We start from the raw sequence: 17,371 nt of genomic DNA, 5'->3' as shown, positions 1-17,371 counted from the left end.
CTGTTCAGTGGGTCTGGCCAGCTCATGCCCTTGGTTGCTGTGCATATGGCCTAGTCTTCAATCAATCCGTTTAAGCATTCATTCACTGTTGAAAGGTTGGTCATTAGGAATAAAACTCCAGTGAATAGTCACACATAGGGTCTTTGCAAAAAGCATACATGCTTATGAACTCACGGGCACACTCAAGAGAAAGGAATCCGCAGAGCATCCCCTTCTAATGCTCCCAAAGCCACCTCATCCCAATGATCTGAGCATAATCACAAGAACCACACGGTGCAAAAGGAGAACTGACTGTCCCCAAAGCTGTCCTGTGACCTCCTTATGTGTGCTGTGGCAGACTCATTCTCTCTCTCTCTCTCTCTCTCTCTCTCACACACACACACACACACACACACACACACACACACGGCGGGGGGATGAAAAGTTTTAAGGAAACTGCAGGTACCTGTCGTTTGATGGGAAATGGAGGGTAAGTTAGGATTTGGTACATAGTGGAAAGTATGACAACAAAGAATGTCCCAAAGGAGACTTGTGAAAGAGCAGCCTGTCTTTGACTACAGTGGAATTTGTACAAAGCCACAAGTGACACAATTGCATTGAACTATATGATGCACACATAACTGAAGGAGTCTGAGTAAGTGCTGTTGATTAAACTGATGTCATTTTTCCAGTCTGATGTTCAAACTAGTGTTGTGTAAGCCGTCGGCACAAATGGAAGGTGCTTGTACATCCTTGTATATTTCTCCGGGACTTCTTTAAAATCCATGACTTCCCTAAATGTCTTTTCATAGACAAAAGAATGCAGGGACCACCCCTCCTCCCCACACACACATTGCTCCTCATCTGCTTCTGCAGCTGTGAATTCACAGCTGGTCCTGTCATGCTTCATCTGAACCCCTGCTCCCTTTCTCCTCCAGCATGCTATTTTGAAGCAGTCACCAGGTGTTAACTCATTCTTCTCATAAACATTTGGGTAAAATTAAGACTCTTTTATTATTACAAATAACCTTAATTTGGCAGATAATTTCAGTGTGGCTGTTGTCCAGTCCCTAGAAAATGTTGTTTCCTGCTCCTTCGTGATCTTTATCTTCGTTCATTTACACGATTATTTTTTATTTCCTTTTTGCAGGTTTCCCTTTTGCAGCCTTCTTTCCTTTCTTATCTTTTGGGGAGGTTTTCCCTTTTTTTCGGGCTTTTAGTAGCTCTTCATAAGACCCATATCCTTTCCGCACCATGGTTCCACGCCACCATGCCTGAATCTGAAAGCAAGATTTACCCAAACAGTGTTAGCTGGCGTCACGATGCCGTGGTCTGACCGAGGCTTACGTCTCTAAAACACACTGAAGGGTTGGGGAGACGAAGTAGATAAGAGCACTGGCCATGCAAGTGTAAGAACCTGAGTTCAAACCCCCAGCACCTCATATGTAACACGCGGGGAACCCCAACCCTGCACAGTGGAAGCGGGAGGACCCTGAGAGCTCACTGGCCAGCTAGGCTAGCTGAAATGGTATCCTTCAGTTGAGCAAGCGACCTTGTCTCAACGAAATCAAGGAGAAGGCCATAGACTCTGAAACCCGTATGCAGCAGTGGGAGGGGCACTAAGTATAGGGCTTGAGGTGGAATGGAGCTCAGCTGGTAGAGGGCCGGCCCAAGCACGCGTGAAGTCCTAGGGCTGATACCCAATACCTCCTAAGTTGGTTTGGTGGCCCATGCCTGAAATCACAGCACTTGGGAGACAGACATCGAAGGATCAGAAGTTCAAGGATAGTCTTGGCTATATATTGAGTGCCAAGCTGGCCTAAGCTACATGAGACCTTGTCTTGAAATAAACAAGTAAACGTGTGAGTTTGCAGATGAACACAGGGACAATGGGGAATGGCAGCACGTAGTATGGAGAGTTGCAACATCGAGCATGCACCCTCCGCCTGCCTCTCGTTAAAGAATTGCCTTGGCTTCTACTAAAATTCAGCCCCCACTGTTCCCCAGACTCTGCTGCTGCCCACCTGCTTGGGAGCACCTGTCCTCTCGTGGCACGCTCTGCTCAGGCCCTCCGATTACTGGCTCCTCATTTCTCTCAAAACAAAAGCCCAAGTCCTCCCCATGGCTCCAAGGCTCAATCTGCCTTGATCCTGCCCTCTCATTTCTTGGCTCTTTGAACTATTCCTTCCTAGCTATCTGCTGTGTACGCATGGTCTCTCTCTTGCTCGGATACACCAGGCACCACGCTTACTGCAGCCTCTGCATAGCTGCCTGCTCTGCTTTAGGTCTTCTTGCCAATACTTGGGTGGCTTACCTTCCCAAGAGTTTGCTCACTTATTGCTGTATCCCCCTTTATGCTGAAGTCTCACGCCACCCCACCCCTCACCACAGTCCAGTGGGATGATATTTGGAGATAAGTATAGCGGGGGTCATTAAGTTTAGATGAGGTCATGGGGGTTGGGACTTCATGATGAGGTTAGTGCCCTCTTAAGAACTATCAGATAAGGACACAGTGAGAAAGGAGTCATCTGAAAGTCAAGAAGAGGAACCCCACTAGAACCCAGCCAGGCTGGAGCCGGATGTCAACTCTTGAACTAGGAGGAAATAAAATCCAGCCCTTTAGTCCATCCATTCTGTGGTATTATTGCAGCCCAAACCAAGACAGCCATCTTTGCAAGAAAAATCCACCCTGATCACCCAGGCAAATTAATACCTTCTCTCAGTCTAAACACACACACACACACACACACACACTCAAACACACATACACACACTCACATGCATATGCATACTCAAACACACACATACACACTCATACACACACAAACACACAAGAATGGGGAAAGAGAGAGAATGGAGAGGGAGGAAAGGAGGAAGAAAGGAAGGAAGGAACAAGGCATTTGAAACACTTGACAGGTAAGGAGTGCTGCTGCCAAGCATGGTGACCTGCTCTGGATCCTGAGGATCCATCTGCTGGAAGGAGAAGAGACCCCTGCAAATTTTTGTCTGACCTCCACTTTCTAAAATTCTTTTTCTTTTATTGTTGAGATTATAATATAACCACATCATTCCCCCTTCCCTTTCCTCCATGCCAGCCCTCCTATATATACCCTTGCTCTTTTTCAAATTAAGGACCTCTTTTTCACTAATTGTTGTGACATGCATATATGCAAATATACATACACAGATATTCCTAAATGTGACCTGTTCAGTTTGTGTAATGTCACTTCAGTGTCTGTTTTCAGGGCTGACCATTTGGTACTGGATGACCAATCAGTTAGCTCTTCCCTGGGGAAGACTATTTCTCCCATTGTCATCATTCCCTCTGACCTTCACTCTTGAGTTGTGGCACCCATGTGACTTCACACACACACACACACACACACACACACACACACGCACGCACGCACGCACGCACACTCACCCTGAATAAATACAATAAATTTTTAAAGAAAGAAAAATCTTATAGCAATCTCGGTTATCTTTACCTTGATTTTTTCCCAAATAGTACCAATTACTAATTATCCCTGGCTGGCCTGGCACTCACTATGTAGATCAGGGTGGCCTGGGACTCAGAAATCCACTGGCCTCTGCCTCTCAAGAACTGAGATAAGATGCACAAACAATCCTAGCACCCAGGAGGCAGAGGCAGGCAGATCTCTGTGAGTTCTAGGACAGCCTGGTCTACAGAGCTAGTTCTACACAAAGAAATCCCATCTTAAAACAACAATAAAAAGATACATGTACAAAACTTTGTTTTATTTTTCATGCTTACTACAATCCCACTAACTTTCAAGCAATAAGCAGACAGAAATACTTGTCTATTTTGACCACTGACCCATCTCTAGTGCCTAGAACATTGCCTGGGGTAGAAGAGATCAGTTCTGGCGATTAAGCTAATGAGAAGGCAGGAGACTCAGGAAAGAAGCTCTGAAGAGAGGGTGCTTTAGCAGAGAGTGAATGGGGGTGGAGGCTATCATCTGTGTGTGTGGGGGTCATCATCTCTGCGCAGATAGAAGGACCTGAGGCAGGGGTATGACTGGTCTCTGCAAGAACTCTCAGGATCCAGTTTGAGCATCTGTCAAGAGAGAAGTGGGAGGATTAAGGGTGGACTCTTGGGGAACAGTATTGCCCTCTGGAGGGCTTTTGTTGTCTTGAAGTTAAGTAGACCTGTGTCCTGGACCACAAGAAGGTCATCAGCTTCCTGAGGTTCACTTCCCAGATGCACCCTTGCCAAGCTCAGCCCAGGGATGCAGCCTTCACAGTACCCAGGGGGTACCTTAGCAAGGACAGAACACCTCAAGCCTTATGGCATGTCACCCAGGATTCTAAAACCTCCTGAGATAAACAGCCAGAACAACTCGAAACACTCAGGTTGGTATTGACGAGGAAATGACTCAAGGGCTGGGAGACCAGTGTTTTCTCAGGCTATGTGACTGCAAACTCAGCCTCAAGAAAAAAACAAAGATCACTGGGTGTGTCAGCTAGTGTCTCAGTTGGGGAGCTGGAAGTCTCAAAGAGGCTTGGAAATTAATAATACAAAGAAAAAAGTGAAAGCAACTTTATTCTCACAAATTCATCTATGTCAACAGCATCTTGGGGCTTCCATTGTTAAAAGGAAGTAGAATCTGTCTCGTTTTGTAACCAGTAGACACTAAGTATATATGTACAAACTAAGTGTGTGGGGGGAACGTCTTTTTCATTTGTCTTTCTAAAATATTAATTATGTAGTGATATTTATGCGACTTGAAAGGCTAACCCATGAGCTCTTCTCAGCATGACTGGAGACTGAATGCCTCTATCTTCAGTGTGGCTGGAGAATGAATGCACCATACTGAATCCTGATACTGACATACGACTCTCATGAGTCCTGGGATTAAGGATCTGAGCTATAATTCTCTTTTAGACTGATTCAATCTTGTGTAGATCTGGGTGGTCTTGGACTCATATAGATCCATCAGTCTCTTTCTCTCTCTCTCTCTCTCTCTCTCTCTCTCTCTCTCTCTCTCTCTCTCTCTCTCTCTTTCTCTCTCTTTCTTTCTCTCTCTCTCTTTGGTTTTTCGAGACAGGGTTTTTCTGTGGCTTTGGAGGCTGTCCTGGAACTAGCTCTTGTAGACCAGGCTGGTCTCAAACTCACAGAGATCTGCCTGCTTCTGCCTCTGCCTCCCAAGTGCTGGGATTAAAGGCGTGTGCCACTACCGCCTGGCCCATAGATCTCTTAATCCTGAGTCCTGGGATTAAAGGTGTGTACCACCACTGCCTGATCTCTATAGCTTGAGGCTGACTTTGCTTTTCTGAATCCTCAGTCAAGCCTTAATAATTCATAAATAACATATCACTGCATTATCTGCCTAAAATGATCAAAATTTACAATAAGTTGTTGTTTATGTGGTTTATAGCATAAATAATTATAATACAATTTATGATGTTTTAAAATTATGGCCACAGAAAAAAATTGAGCTTAATTTTAAAAACATTATTACATTACTTATTGCTCTGAGTGTGTGAGCACCACCATGAGCATGCTCTGGTCAGATGACAGTCTGCAGCAGCGGTTTTCCTCCTTCCCCTTTATGGGTTCCAGGAATCACACTCGGGTCCTCGGGCCCAATGGGGCTGAGATTGTGGTGGCAATTGTGGTGGCACTAAGATTCCATTAGGCACATTTAAAATACTGAACCATTATTTAAAATGTCAGCATTTAAAATGCTCTGGAAACAGAATCCTTTGTAATTATTTCAATTTTCTGGCAGGGATATTTGAATATCCATTTTTAAAATATGCAGGAAGAGCACATGAACGTTCAAAACGCTTTTAGGAAATAACCAATAAAAGACAGCTTTCATTCCAGCATAGTCATTTTAAGTAAATGCACCTTGAGAAAATATTTGAACAAAAAAATGTATCTTTATTTACTTCCATTCTTTATGTTGTATCTTAGGGATTGTTTTGGTTTATTAAAATGTATGATGATTAGCTTAGCTTAACTTTGACAAAGAAAAGGAGGTATTACTATTTAGTGTAAGTGGGCGGCTGTTTGAGTTGGCAGACTTGGGAACTTAACTGTTATTCCAGGTGGAACAAAGACTTGTCCATTTCACCAGAGACTAGTGAGACCTACTTTCACATGACTACCAAGTGGAAGACACATTGTGAGAAAGCAGGTGTAGAAGCAGGATGATAGTTGGGGACTAACATATCATTTGGGTATGAGATGATGTTGGCTTGGACCAGTTGAAGAGAATGCTAAGTGAAGAGGACATGTTCCTGCCTGTCTGGCATCCCCTATGAAGTCACTGGCTGAGAGCCAGATATCAAGATGGTTCCCCATTTGATCCTAGATCATGGCAGGATCCTGGTCTCTAGGCCTCTGATCCATAAATGCTTCTATTTCTGATGTCTTAACCTCATCTCACTGCTTTCATTAATACAAGATAATTTTTCACTCCAATAAAATAATTTAAGAGGGTTATTGAGAAGGCTCAGTGGATAAAGATACTTGTCACCAACTTTGACAACCCAAGTTCAGTGCCCAGACACATAGGGTAGAAGGGGAAATGGACTATTATCCATGGGCTAGTGTTGCACTCGGACTTCTTTGGGAAAGCCTCTTAAAGCAGTGGGTAGCAGTCAGTGCAACAGAATCAGAACTGGCCAAAGAGTTGAGAACAAGTGACTGTTGAGTGCTTGGTCCCTACTCCCTGAGCTCAGAAAACATCACAAAAGAGGGGGTGGATAGAATGTGAGAGCCCAAGGAGGGGGGTCACCTTCTAAACAGGACATAGCCATCGGACTCATGACCTCAGCAGCCATGGCTTCCTGCACAAGACCTGTGCAAGATCAAGCCACCAACAATCCAGCATGGACAGTGAGGGGCTCACAAGGCCCCACCCCTAGCTGAGGGGTTACTGGCAGTTGGGGGCTCCCAAAGGAATCAATTATCTTAAGGGTGTGGCCTCTGGCAGGTTTCCAGTGCTCCACAGTCTGCCCCACAGCCATGGGCTTGCAAGCAACATTAACGGACCTTAGTGAGTTATTAAAGGGATCAGGCATGAAGAGGAGGGACGAGAAGGTGGGAGGGGGGCAGGTTGGGAGAGGTCTGTGGGCAGGGGTGAGGGGAATGAAAGGCAAGTATCACCAGATGCATTATATGCATACATAAAGTTGTCCAAGAATAGAATGAAAAAGAATCTGTGCAGAGTGTACCTTTATGGCCATTTGTTTCCTAATTCTGTTTTCCTTCAGGTATTTCCATATGGCGTCTTTGCCTTGGGCACACACTTCCATTGGAGGGTCTTCAATGGGGTTTTTCTTCAGGGTTAGGACCTTAAGGTTCACCAGGTGGTCAAGGTTCTCCGGGAGATGGGTAAGGAGGTTGTCCTCCAGCAGCAGCTCTTTCAAATCTGCAAAGAGTTTCATTTAATTGGTTGATTTAGCTTAGGATCTCCATGTCTAAACCCACCCAGGTGAGATCCATTGGTAAGCAGCTTGGGAGGGGGGTCACGATGAGATGGACCGCCCCCCCCAGGGACAGGACCCACAGCTTCTAATACCATCCAATCAAAGAGAACCCAGTGAGTACTCAGCAAAAACTTGCTAAATGGAAGTGACTCAAACAGTACTTGAGTGTTTAGGAATCAAGTGTGATTATTCTTTCCAAGTCAATCATGCAATTCTAAAAATCCCCCTTCCTAATTTCATCATTCCAGGTCAATACTTTTCCTTTTATTCACATGACTTAGTAACATAGATAAACATTTACATCAGGACCCCAACTCTAGATGCTAAGATATCATATGTGTTCAGTCAACTCCTGCTGATAGTGGTGTAATCAAAGTATGGATATATGCCAAGTTTCCTAGCAACTGCTGCTTGTTTTTCTTTTTCATTCAAATTACAAACTACCTTTGCAAGACTCTTAGCTACACAAATAGAGAGGCTCCCGATTTCCCTTGTGTTGCTAGAGAGCCTGTCAGTGGGTGAAAGACGACAGCTCTACAAACTCTGAAATTGGTCTTTCTTAAGGCAAGGAAGCCGTTCATGGGCAATGTGGAGCCTCACTCTGCTGGGCTGTGGATCTTGGAAGTTCCTCACCTTGAGCAAGGCAAATGGCATCTGGGAGTTGCTTAAGAAGATTATGCCGGCAATCGAGAACTTCCAGGTTTGGCATTAATCCCAAGGATGCAGGTAGCTGCTCAACAAGGTTGTTTTCTATGTATAGTTCTTTAAGATTCTGCCATAACATGAGAGTGTGTGGTGAGGACATTTATCTTAATAAGTGAATTACAATAACCAGACTTACCTGTGAGTGTCCATTCATGTGCAGTAGGGAAATCATGCCTTGGGACAATGGGAGAAACATGTTTGTTTCTTGTTTTCAGAGCTTATTCCCCAATTTGTGGTGGTGCTTTCAGAAGTGGGCCTGACTGGCAGAAGCCAGCCACTAGATACAGGCCACGGGAGTCATATTTGTCCCAGCTTTGATCTAGCTTGCTCTGCTTCCTGGTCTGCCAAGATTAAGGAGCCCTCTGCCACATAATCCTGCTTCCGCACACAAAGCCGCTCCTGGCATGACTGGACATGAAGGTTGGAGGGTGTGCTGGCTAGTTTTATGTCAACTTGATACAAGCTGGAGTTATCTGAAAGGAGGGAACCTCAATTAAGAAAATGAGATCCATCTGTAAGGAGTTTTCTTAATTAGTGATTGATGGTAGAAGGCCCAGCCCATTGTGGGTGGTGCTATCCCTGAGCCGGTGGTTCTGGGTTCTATAAGAAAATAGGCTAAGCAGGAGATGGGGAGCAACCCAGCAAGCAGCACTCCTCCTGCCTCCAGGTTCCTGCCTGGCATGCATCCCTGACCTCACTGCTTTTGATGATGAACTGTGATATGGAACTGTGAGTGACATAAACCCTTTCCTCCCCTAGCTGCTCTGGGTCATGGTGTTTCATCACAGCAAGAGTAATCCTAACTAAGACATTGTTGCAGTGTCCTCTGTCTGGGAGACCACAACAGCCTGGTCCCTCCCTGTTTATACATCTGGTCCTTTTTTGGAGGGAAAGTGTGTGGATTGAGAAATGGCAGGTAGAAAATGAAAGATACTAAAGAAAAGACAGAGACATTGGATAGATTCCGGAGGGTAATCCAGTGAATACTGAATCTACCCCAAGTTTATTTTTCAAAGCCCTTTTATATCCCAAGCCAAAGGGGAGGGGAAAAGACTTCTTTTCCATGATACGAAGAACACTCAAAACATCTCTTAAGGAACAAAACATCCAGCAGTCATACCCTTAAGCTAAATGTCCTGTTGTTAAAGTAAGTCATCTATTAATTACTTCTTAGCCAAACATTCTATTGTTTGACCTTGAAGAATTGAAAACAAGTTTGAACTCTCTAACCTATGAAGTAGAGCTATCTATCCCTTTTAGCCCTGACACATTGTAGTGGACTATTTGTTTACACTGTAACGATATGTCTTTGCCAAGGCACCTTCTAATTTTTATTTAATAAAGAGATGAATGGCCAATAGTTAGACAGGAAGAGGCTAGGTGGGACTTCCGGGACAGAGAGGACTCTGGGAAGAAGAAAGACAGGATCACCAGGAGACAGAGCAAACAGGATGTGCAAAATGAGAATTAACTGCCACAAGCCACATGGCAGAACACAGATTAATATAAATAGGTTAGTTTAAATTATAAGAACTAATTGGAAACAAGCCTAAGCTATAGGCTGAGCTTTCATAATTAGTAAGTCCCTGTGTTGTTATTTGAGAGCTGACTGGTGGGACAGAAAAACAGTCATTACAAGACATAGTGAATGACACAATAGAGTGTTGTAGGGCTTATTCAGTAACAGTGAGAGCCTCAACCCACTATTGGGACTGAAAATCTAGTACAGATGCATGGTTTGTGCAGTGTGGGAATACTGCCTCGTGTTTATTCAGCATTAGGTGATGGGGGAGGGTGGCATGCACTTCTTGGCTGTCTGTTGGGAGGGCTTACCTTCAACTTCTTGATGTTTTCTGGCACATAGGAAATCTTGCATCCCTGGTCTTGTCCAATGTATAATTTCTCCAGAGACACTAAGGAAAAGATTTCCTCTGGGAAGGATGGAAAGTCATTCCCTGTGAGTCCAAGTATCTTCAGTTTTGTAAGTGAGCTCATAGTTGGTGGTAACTGGAAGTATACCAAAAAGGTAAAATTAGGGTTGAGATTTTTTAAACACTTAAAAATAAGTTGTTTGGGTTATCTGGCGGTAATGGGTTATCAATACTGACATTAGTGACACCAAAGTTGTATACAAACTACCAGGGCTAAATTTAACTGGCTGTATGGCAAGAGTTTTAGAGTTGAGCCTTTGGCTTTGAAACAAGTTGTTAGACAAAGCGTAGAGTTGCTTAGTGTCTCCTAGAGATGGACAGTTTCCATATACATTTGCATGTATACTATATAATTTACCATACATATTTGCAGTTCAGCAGTCTGAGCTTCCACCTGTCTCCTGCTGAAGCAGGCAAGTGGAGAACAGTATTTGGTTTGGGGTTAGCAACACCCCATCTCCCCTCCTGTAATAATGCACTTGGCCAGCTAGCTCTTTCACCTGCAAACACTGTGCATATACACATCCCTCTCCAAACAGTGCACTAGCAAGCTCAGAGTCTTCCTGGGACTCTCATATGCATCAGGCTACATGTAGTCCCATCTCTGAGCAAATGTATAAATTGTCCAGGTAGCAATCCAATTTAGACAGTATCTTTTCAAGCATGTTCCCAGTGTATCCAGGTATGATGAATAGAAGGGCCAATGTGGTCTGAGCTAGATTTAGGGGTGCATGTACACTAAGGCAAAATTCAATTCTCCAGTAACTTTTACAGATAGTCCTCTATTTACTACCTTATGTCTATGTATAATTAGATGAGGACATGGTTAAAACTACATGCATTATAGGAAAGAACATGTGCAATCAGAAAAAAATGAATGTATGGCTTAATCCATCAATCAAAACAGAGAGCCATCCAAACTACCCCCGGTAACTAGCCCCCCTTCTCTTTGGCCCCGCATACTGAAGCACAGAACAAGGAGCGAGGTGAGTGAGCATTCTTGCTCATGTGGGCTGCTACTGATCTTGACAGTGTATCTGTCTGTAATCCATGCCATCACTTTGCTCGAATGGTATCACCTTGCTTCTTGTGTAAATTGATGTGGGCTCTTATTTTCGACTCTTTGGATGAGAAGTCAAGACTCCGAAAACACGGGGCCAGACCCTGTCCAGGGGTAATGCTGTCACTTCCTCTGCTTTTCACAAGTTGGTTCAACTTATGTTGTTTCATGGCAAATGTGTTACCTAGAGAATGTCAAATGCTTGATAACGTTGGAAGAAAGAGCACTGTAATTATAAGGAATATAATAATAATATTTGTAATACATTTATTTCCTGGAATTGATATATCTGGTGACACCTGGCTTTTAGCTCCCAAGGTCTTTCACCTGACAGTTTTGAAACTGCTTTTGAACTCAACTGGAAGCAAACCTATGTTCAAAGTGTTTTTAATTAGGATGCTCCCTGCAGTTCCTGGGATCCATCATGTCATGTTTTGCCTTCTTTTGAACACCTTATTTGGAAGTTAGGTGGGTACTTTACAGACTGCCAGACTTAAGAGGAAAGCTTTACACAGATTCTGTGTTCTAACCCTCTAACAGTGGCTAAATATGCTGCTAGCTGACCATGCCGCCCTCTTTTCCTCACCACCTCCTGGAAAGAAAAGAGCAGAAATCCTTACTAAGCTGCATCTCTCATTCTGGTCCTCTCATGAAAAAATCTCACTCTAACTTATATAACCACCCTACTCACTGCAACAAAGATGCTTCCTGATACTGTTAGAAAGAAAATGCTGGGTGAATCCGCAATTTCTTGGCTTGCACACTCCTTCGTCTGGCTCCATCCCTGGTGGGAGTCCTCCCTCGTCTCCCTGTCCTCGTCTCCCTGTCCTCGTCTCCCTCTTACCTTCTCACCAGCCTGTGCTGCCCTCCTCCCACTTTGGTGAGACCACAGTGCTGCTCCAAACCCCCACTGTGCCTTTCTATAGCTCATCACTGGGCAGTGGTACTGAAATGGGAGAAATTAACAAAAGTCTAAAAACTTAGGCTCCAAAGCCCACATAGGAAAATGAAACTTTCAAGCTCCTCTGGGCTCGCAAAAGGCAGCTGACAGACAAGGCTAAACAAAGAACTGGGCGTATGACTAGGGGCCTGAGACCAGATAACACACCCCAGCTGTGTCAGCATTTCTCTGTCCTAAAGAAGACCAGATAGCTACCAACTCACGGTTGTTAAAAAATCCCTGGCTCAAGAGATAATTAACAAACTTATTTCCCCTACAATATCCTGCTTAATTGCATCCTGCCTACTCATACAGATATTATTTCATCCTATGTAACCATGGAAGATTTGTAATTTCGAGACTTTCAGTCTTTTGAACTTTCCCTTTAATCCCCGCCCCCAACCAGTTGTAAGTGGTGTTCTGCTTGCTCCCAAGAGGGCAGAATCCCTGCCTGCTGCAGCTTGCCAACAAAGAAACCTTTGCTCTTGCATTCAGTGAGTCGTCTTCTTGGTGGATTTTTGGGGGGGGTGTTTCTGTGAATTGGGCATAACAGTACCACTCACAATTGGAAAAGAAAGAAGCACGCTATAAGAATAAATTTCTGTAAAAGTTTTGCACAACTGGAATTTCTTAGAACATTTTTTAAAATGTAAGATGAAGGTTTATTTTTCTAAAAACTGCTACGAATATTTCCTTTTTGGGTGTGGGTTTTTATATATATATATAGTTTGTTTCTGTTATTTTGAGACAGGAACTCATGTAGCTCAGCTTTGCTGTGTAGCTGCTGATGACCTCAGACTTCTGATCCTCCTGCCTCTGTTTCCAAGACCTGGGATTAGGAGTATAGATCACCAAGCCCAGTTTATTTATTGACCTAAAAAAAATCAGATCAAGTTGATCTCTAGAGAAACTGAATTTAGGTCTTAGCTATTTAAAAATTCTTCCTCGGCACTTGGCTCCCCTTCAACACCAGGCACTGCATTCAATAAAATGAAAAACAGCAGGAAATTCAGCCTAATTCATCATTACAGCCTGATAATTCTACTCTCACCATTGTTTACTTAACACATTGATGTAGCTTTTCATTTTCAAAGTACATTGAATGCTCACAAGTCTCCACCCTTTGCCCAGGATTTTCAAGACCTCATATTTTGTTTCATCAATTCATGTTAACACATAATGGAAATAAATGTAGACACACGGGGCCTAGTGCAGTGACTCAGTCGGTAAAAGTACTTGGTGTTGGTCTGAGTTCCAGGTCCAGAACCCACATAAAGGCAGAAGACAAAACCTGACTCCACAAAATTATCATCTGAGCACCATATGCATGCTGTGGCACAGATACCCATGTATACACAGCATACCATGCATCCATCTGTAGGAGTGAGCCCACAAAACTCTCCCCACCCAAAAGGGCGGGGATAGGGAGATTAGCACAGATGGGCTATTTAAGGAAAAGAAAAGTAAACGGGCTCTCTCTGGAAGCCTGCCACACTTCTGATCTCCCAGCTTGTGTGTATTTTCCTGTTAATAAAATTATTTGATTCCACATTGTATTGGTTCACGTACATCCATCCGTCCATACACACACACACACACACACACACACACATTTTATAAAAGATTGAAAAATCTGGACACAGAGAATCTGCAGAGTATCAACATGGGACAATTATTTCTGACACCATAACTGACCATTTTGAGGTTGAATACTGTCTTTGCTTTCTCTTTTAATAGTACTTTGCTATACAGGTAAAATCAATTTAGCTACCTATTGAAAGCTATTTTCACACTTAGCTAGGCAAGAAGATGCTACTTCCAGGCTTCAAGAGTCAGAAACCAACCAGGTGAATCTTCAGGTAGGAGAGGTAGGGAGCTGGCTTAAAAGCCATATACCACAGAGAAGAGGAGAAATAAGCTTGATGATTATAAGTATAGCATCAGACAAAATTGATAGTGGAAGGACAAAAGTACAAAAAATATAATTGGAATAATGGAAAACTATGAGTAATAGTTCATAAAGATTTTCATGTTCAGCACAATATTTGCCTACATGTCTATGCTCCAGTACAGTTTGATTTATGGGGTAAGCTGGGGTTTCTCTTGTTAACAAGCAGAATTCATTCAAATCTCTCCTCTGAGAATTTAAAGTTTCTCTCAAGAAAAGGTTAGCTACCATTGGTGACTCAGCCATGATGAGGACAGTGTCATCCTTCTGTGGTGGCTAATTTTGGTTTTGACTGAACACACCAGGAAGAGGAACCATACTTGAGGAATTGCTTCCATCAGAGTGGCTGTGATCATGTCAGTGGGGCATGTTCCTGTTTTCCGATTGATGTGGGGCTAGGCATCCCATGGTGCAGCGCATCCCTGAGCAGTGGGTCTGGGCTCTGTGAGAAAGGTAAGCAAATGTGAGCCTGGGGGCAGGCAGCCCTTGGGGATCAGTCCTGAGGGTGCTGCCTCTGCAGATGCTTGAGTCCCTGTTCTGACTTCCCTCAGCGATGGACTGACCAGGAAGTATGAGATGAAATAATGCCTCCCTCCTCCAGTTGGGTTTGCTCAGGGTGTTTATCACAGCAACAGACAGCAAACTAGAAAATCCTCCTACATACATTTTGAGTTAATGAAACACTTACATGAAACTGTTCAATGGAACACCTTCTCCACTGGGAGAAATTTCTACCTGCACGCCCATCTGTCTCTCTGTCTTTGTTTCTTTTTGACTCTGAGCCCCCACACCCCCTTGAATAGGGCACAATCAGTACATGTGTGTGGGAGTCACTCCTCTCTGTCCACCTTGTCTCTGAGGCGATCTCTCTCGTTTCCACTGTGTATTCCCAGCTAGCTACCCACTAGCTTCCTGGCAGTTTTCCTGTCTCCATAACCCTTATTTTTTGTGCTTATTTATGGCCCTGGTGATTGAACCAGAAGCTCCCACACGCCAGACAAGCACTGAGCTTTTCATGCCTTTCTTCACCCCTCCTCCCAAAGGTGGCCACTCTTGGGAACATGGTGACTGTCCTTCCAAATCACACTTTTATATTTTTATTGCTTTATAGTTTTATTGTTATAGATATTCACTAAATGGGTGGTATTTATTTATATGTGTAATATTAAAATTTGTTCGTTTGTATATGTATATGCCTGTATGCTTCACAGTGAGAGTGAAGGTCAGAGGGCAATTTGCAAAAGTCGGTTCTGTCCCCCCACAACGTTCCCCCTGCCTCCTCAGGATCAAAATCAAGTTTCCAGGCTTGGCAGCAAACACTTTTACCCAGTGGGCCATGTCACCAGTCTCTAGATTTGTAATTTTGTGTGGCTCAACAACGAATATATTGCTTTGTAGGGGTTCTCCCCACCCCAATTTAGTAAGCATCACGCTTTGAGTTGTCTCCACACTGGTACATTCAGCCTCAGTTAGCTTACACTGTTGTATCTATGGCATCCTATGAAGATCCGGCAGCTTCTCTGCCTTTGCCCCACGGACATGGTCTGCCATTATCCAGATGCTCAACAGTGCCGTGATGGGCATTCCCAAAATGCATCCCTGCACCCCCCATGCAGGGGCAGTTTCTCCAGGGGGAAAAAACAAGCAAACAAAAAAACCTGTTCTTCAGTGTCCCAAGAATGAAAATTAAGGACCTTGGTATTTCCAGGGAATAGGGGTAAAGCCTACGTCTTATGGAAACTGTCGGGTGGTGTGTTTTACGAGGACAGACCCTGGAGTCCAAAGCGTGAACTGGAATCTTGGTGAGCTCTGACCCTTACAACAACTTTTATTGTGTGTCCTTGAGAATGAAAACACCCCAGTGACTACCGCCCATGTCCTAACTGAACATTAGATGGAAGTTAGAAGTACTATTCTTTGGAAAGGGGGAATATAAACGTGCTACCTTGTGGGGTATCTTTGATAACCCTTTTTTGTTTGTTTGTTTTTCCGGTAGTGGGTTCAATATATTGACTGGACATACATAGCGCCACATGAAGGAAAGGCAGAGCAGAGTGACAGCCGGGAAAGGAAGGAGTACCTGTCCTACTTTGTTATCGTCCAGCGCCAGGATCTCCAGGTTCTTGAGCGCGCAGATCTGCACGGGGAAGTGGTCTATGTGGTTCTGACTGAGGTCCAGGAAGCGCAGGTTGATCAAGCGCTTGAAAGAGCGCCGCAGCCCTCGCAGGCAGGTGTTGCGCAGGTACAGCAGCTGCAGCTGCGTCCAGCGGCACAGGAGGCGCGGCACCTTCTCCAGGCGGTTCTCGCTCAGCCCGACCTCCGTGAGCTCCGTGAGCTGATCCAGGGTGGGCGGGAGGATGTGGAGGAGGTTGTGGGTCAAATCCAGCACCGACAGCTTGCTGCACTGGCTCAGCGACTCCGGGAGAAGGGACAGGTGATTAGATGCCACGTAGAACTTCTGCAGCCTCACCAGGTTCCCGATTTCTTCCGGGATGGCCTTCAGCTTGTTGTGGTCCAGATCGATCACCTCCAGACTGACGAGGGTACAGAGGTCGCAAGGGAAAACCGAGAACTCATTCTTTTTCAGGTAGATCTCCCTGAGCTTGGTCTGGTTCACGATTTCCCCGGGCAGCGATTGCAGGTGGTTCTCCGACAGTCCGAAGAGCTCCAGGTGGTGCAGGGATTTGCAGATCACGGTGGGAACCTCTCTCAGGCCTGTGTTGTAGAGCCGCAGCTCCCGGAGGGTGCGGAGGCAGCTGACTACCGTCAGGGAGGAATAGAGCAACGGGTTGCTGCTCAGGTCCAGAGACTCCAGGCTGCTCAGTGACGCCAGCTCTGGCCACAGGCACTGCAGGTTATTCTTGTGGAGGTAGAGGACCCTAACATTCTTTAAGTTCTGAATGTCCGGAGGAATTTCAGCAATCTGGTTGTTCTCCAGATGCAGTTCTTCTAGTTCTTTTAATGCCAAAATCTCTGATGGGATGGTTTCCAAACTCTGGTTGGAACCATCAATGAAAAACGTTCTATCAGTGACCTGCTGGGGGTCATTTCTCTGAAGAACCTTGGACAAATGTTCTGGTTTCAGTACTTCCTTTGACATGATTTTCAGGCCAACCGTTCCATGATCCCAAATCTGAAATGCTGTAAAGGGGAGAGAAAAAAAATCAGATTTCCCTGACAACAAGATTTAATAACGGGGCGCCGGGGCCATGATGATGATGGACAAATGGTTAAATGACTGAAATTATTTTACAACATAAAATTTATATTTTTTGCATTTCATATTAGGGTAAGAGTTAAAGTGTAAACATCTCTTTCTAGTAACTTTGTGCACTTGTGTTAACACA

General features: G+C 44.4%; 2 protein-coding genes across 7 annotated transcripts in view; one reads left to right on the top strand and one right to left on the bottom strand.

The window, feature by feature from the left end:
- Positions 1-968: 968 nt before the first annotated feature.
- Positions 969-17,371, bottom strand: part of Lrriq4 (leucine rich repeats and IQ motif containing 4) — a 17,941-nt gene continuing 1,538 nt past the window's right edge. Inside the window, exons 2-6 of one of the 3 annotated variants that reach the window (XM_040754560.1) lie at positions 16,114-17,165; positions 9,979-10,152; positions 8,074-8,212; positions 7,186-7,382; positions 969-1,259 (exon numbers count right to left, since the gene is read on the bottom strand). In XM_040754560.1, the coding sequence (XP_040610494.1) occupies positions 1,113-1,259; positions 7,186-7,382; positions 8,074-8,212; positions 9,979-10,152; positions 16,114-17,124 (1,668 nt within the window). In that variant the 5' untranslated portion in view covers positions 17,125-17,165 and the 3' untranslated portion in view covers positions 969-1,112. Of the gene's footprint in view, positions 1,260-3,717; positions 4,058-7,185; positions 7,383-8,073; positions 8,213-9,978; positions 10,153-16,104; positions 17,166-17,371 lie in introns of those variants that run through there. The other 2 variants (XM_013113059.3, XM_040754561.1) reach the window with 2 other exon arrangements.
- Positions 16,485-17,371, top strand: part of Lrrc34 (leucine rich repeat containing 34) — a 27,610-nt gene continuing 26,723 nt past the window's right edge. For 3 of the 4 annotated variants that reach the window (XM_021226934.2, XM_005069744.4, XM_021226932.2), the window contains exon 1: positions 16,764-16,893. The gene's annotated coding sequence lies outside the window, so the exon portion shown is untranslated. Of the gene's footprint in view, positions 16,612-16,763; positions 16,894-17,371 lie in introns of those variants that run through there. The other variant, XM_040754562.1, reaches the window with a different exon arrangement.

The sequence above is a fragment of the Mesocricetus auratus genome, unplaced genomic scaffold, assembly GCF_017639785.1.
Source record: "Mesocricetus auratus isolate SY011 unplaced genomic scaffold, BCM_Maur_2.0 Super-Scaffold_100011, whole genome shotgun sequence".
NCBI lineage: Eukaryota > Metazoa > Chordata > Mammalia > Rodentia > Cricetidae > Mesocricetus > Mesocricetus auratus.
Note: the sequence above shows the minus strand (reverse complement) of the source record. Positions and strands in the feature narration are given on the sequence as shown.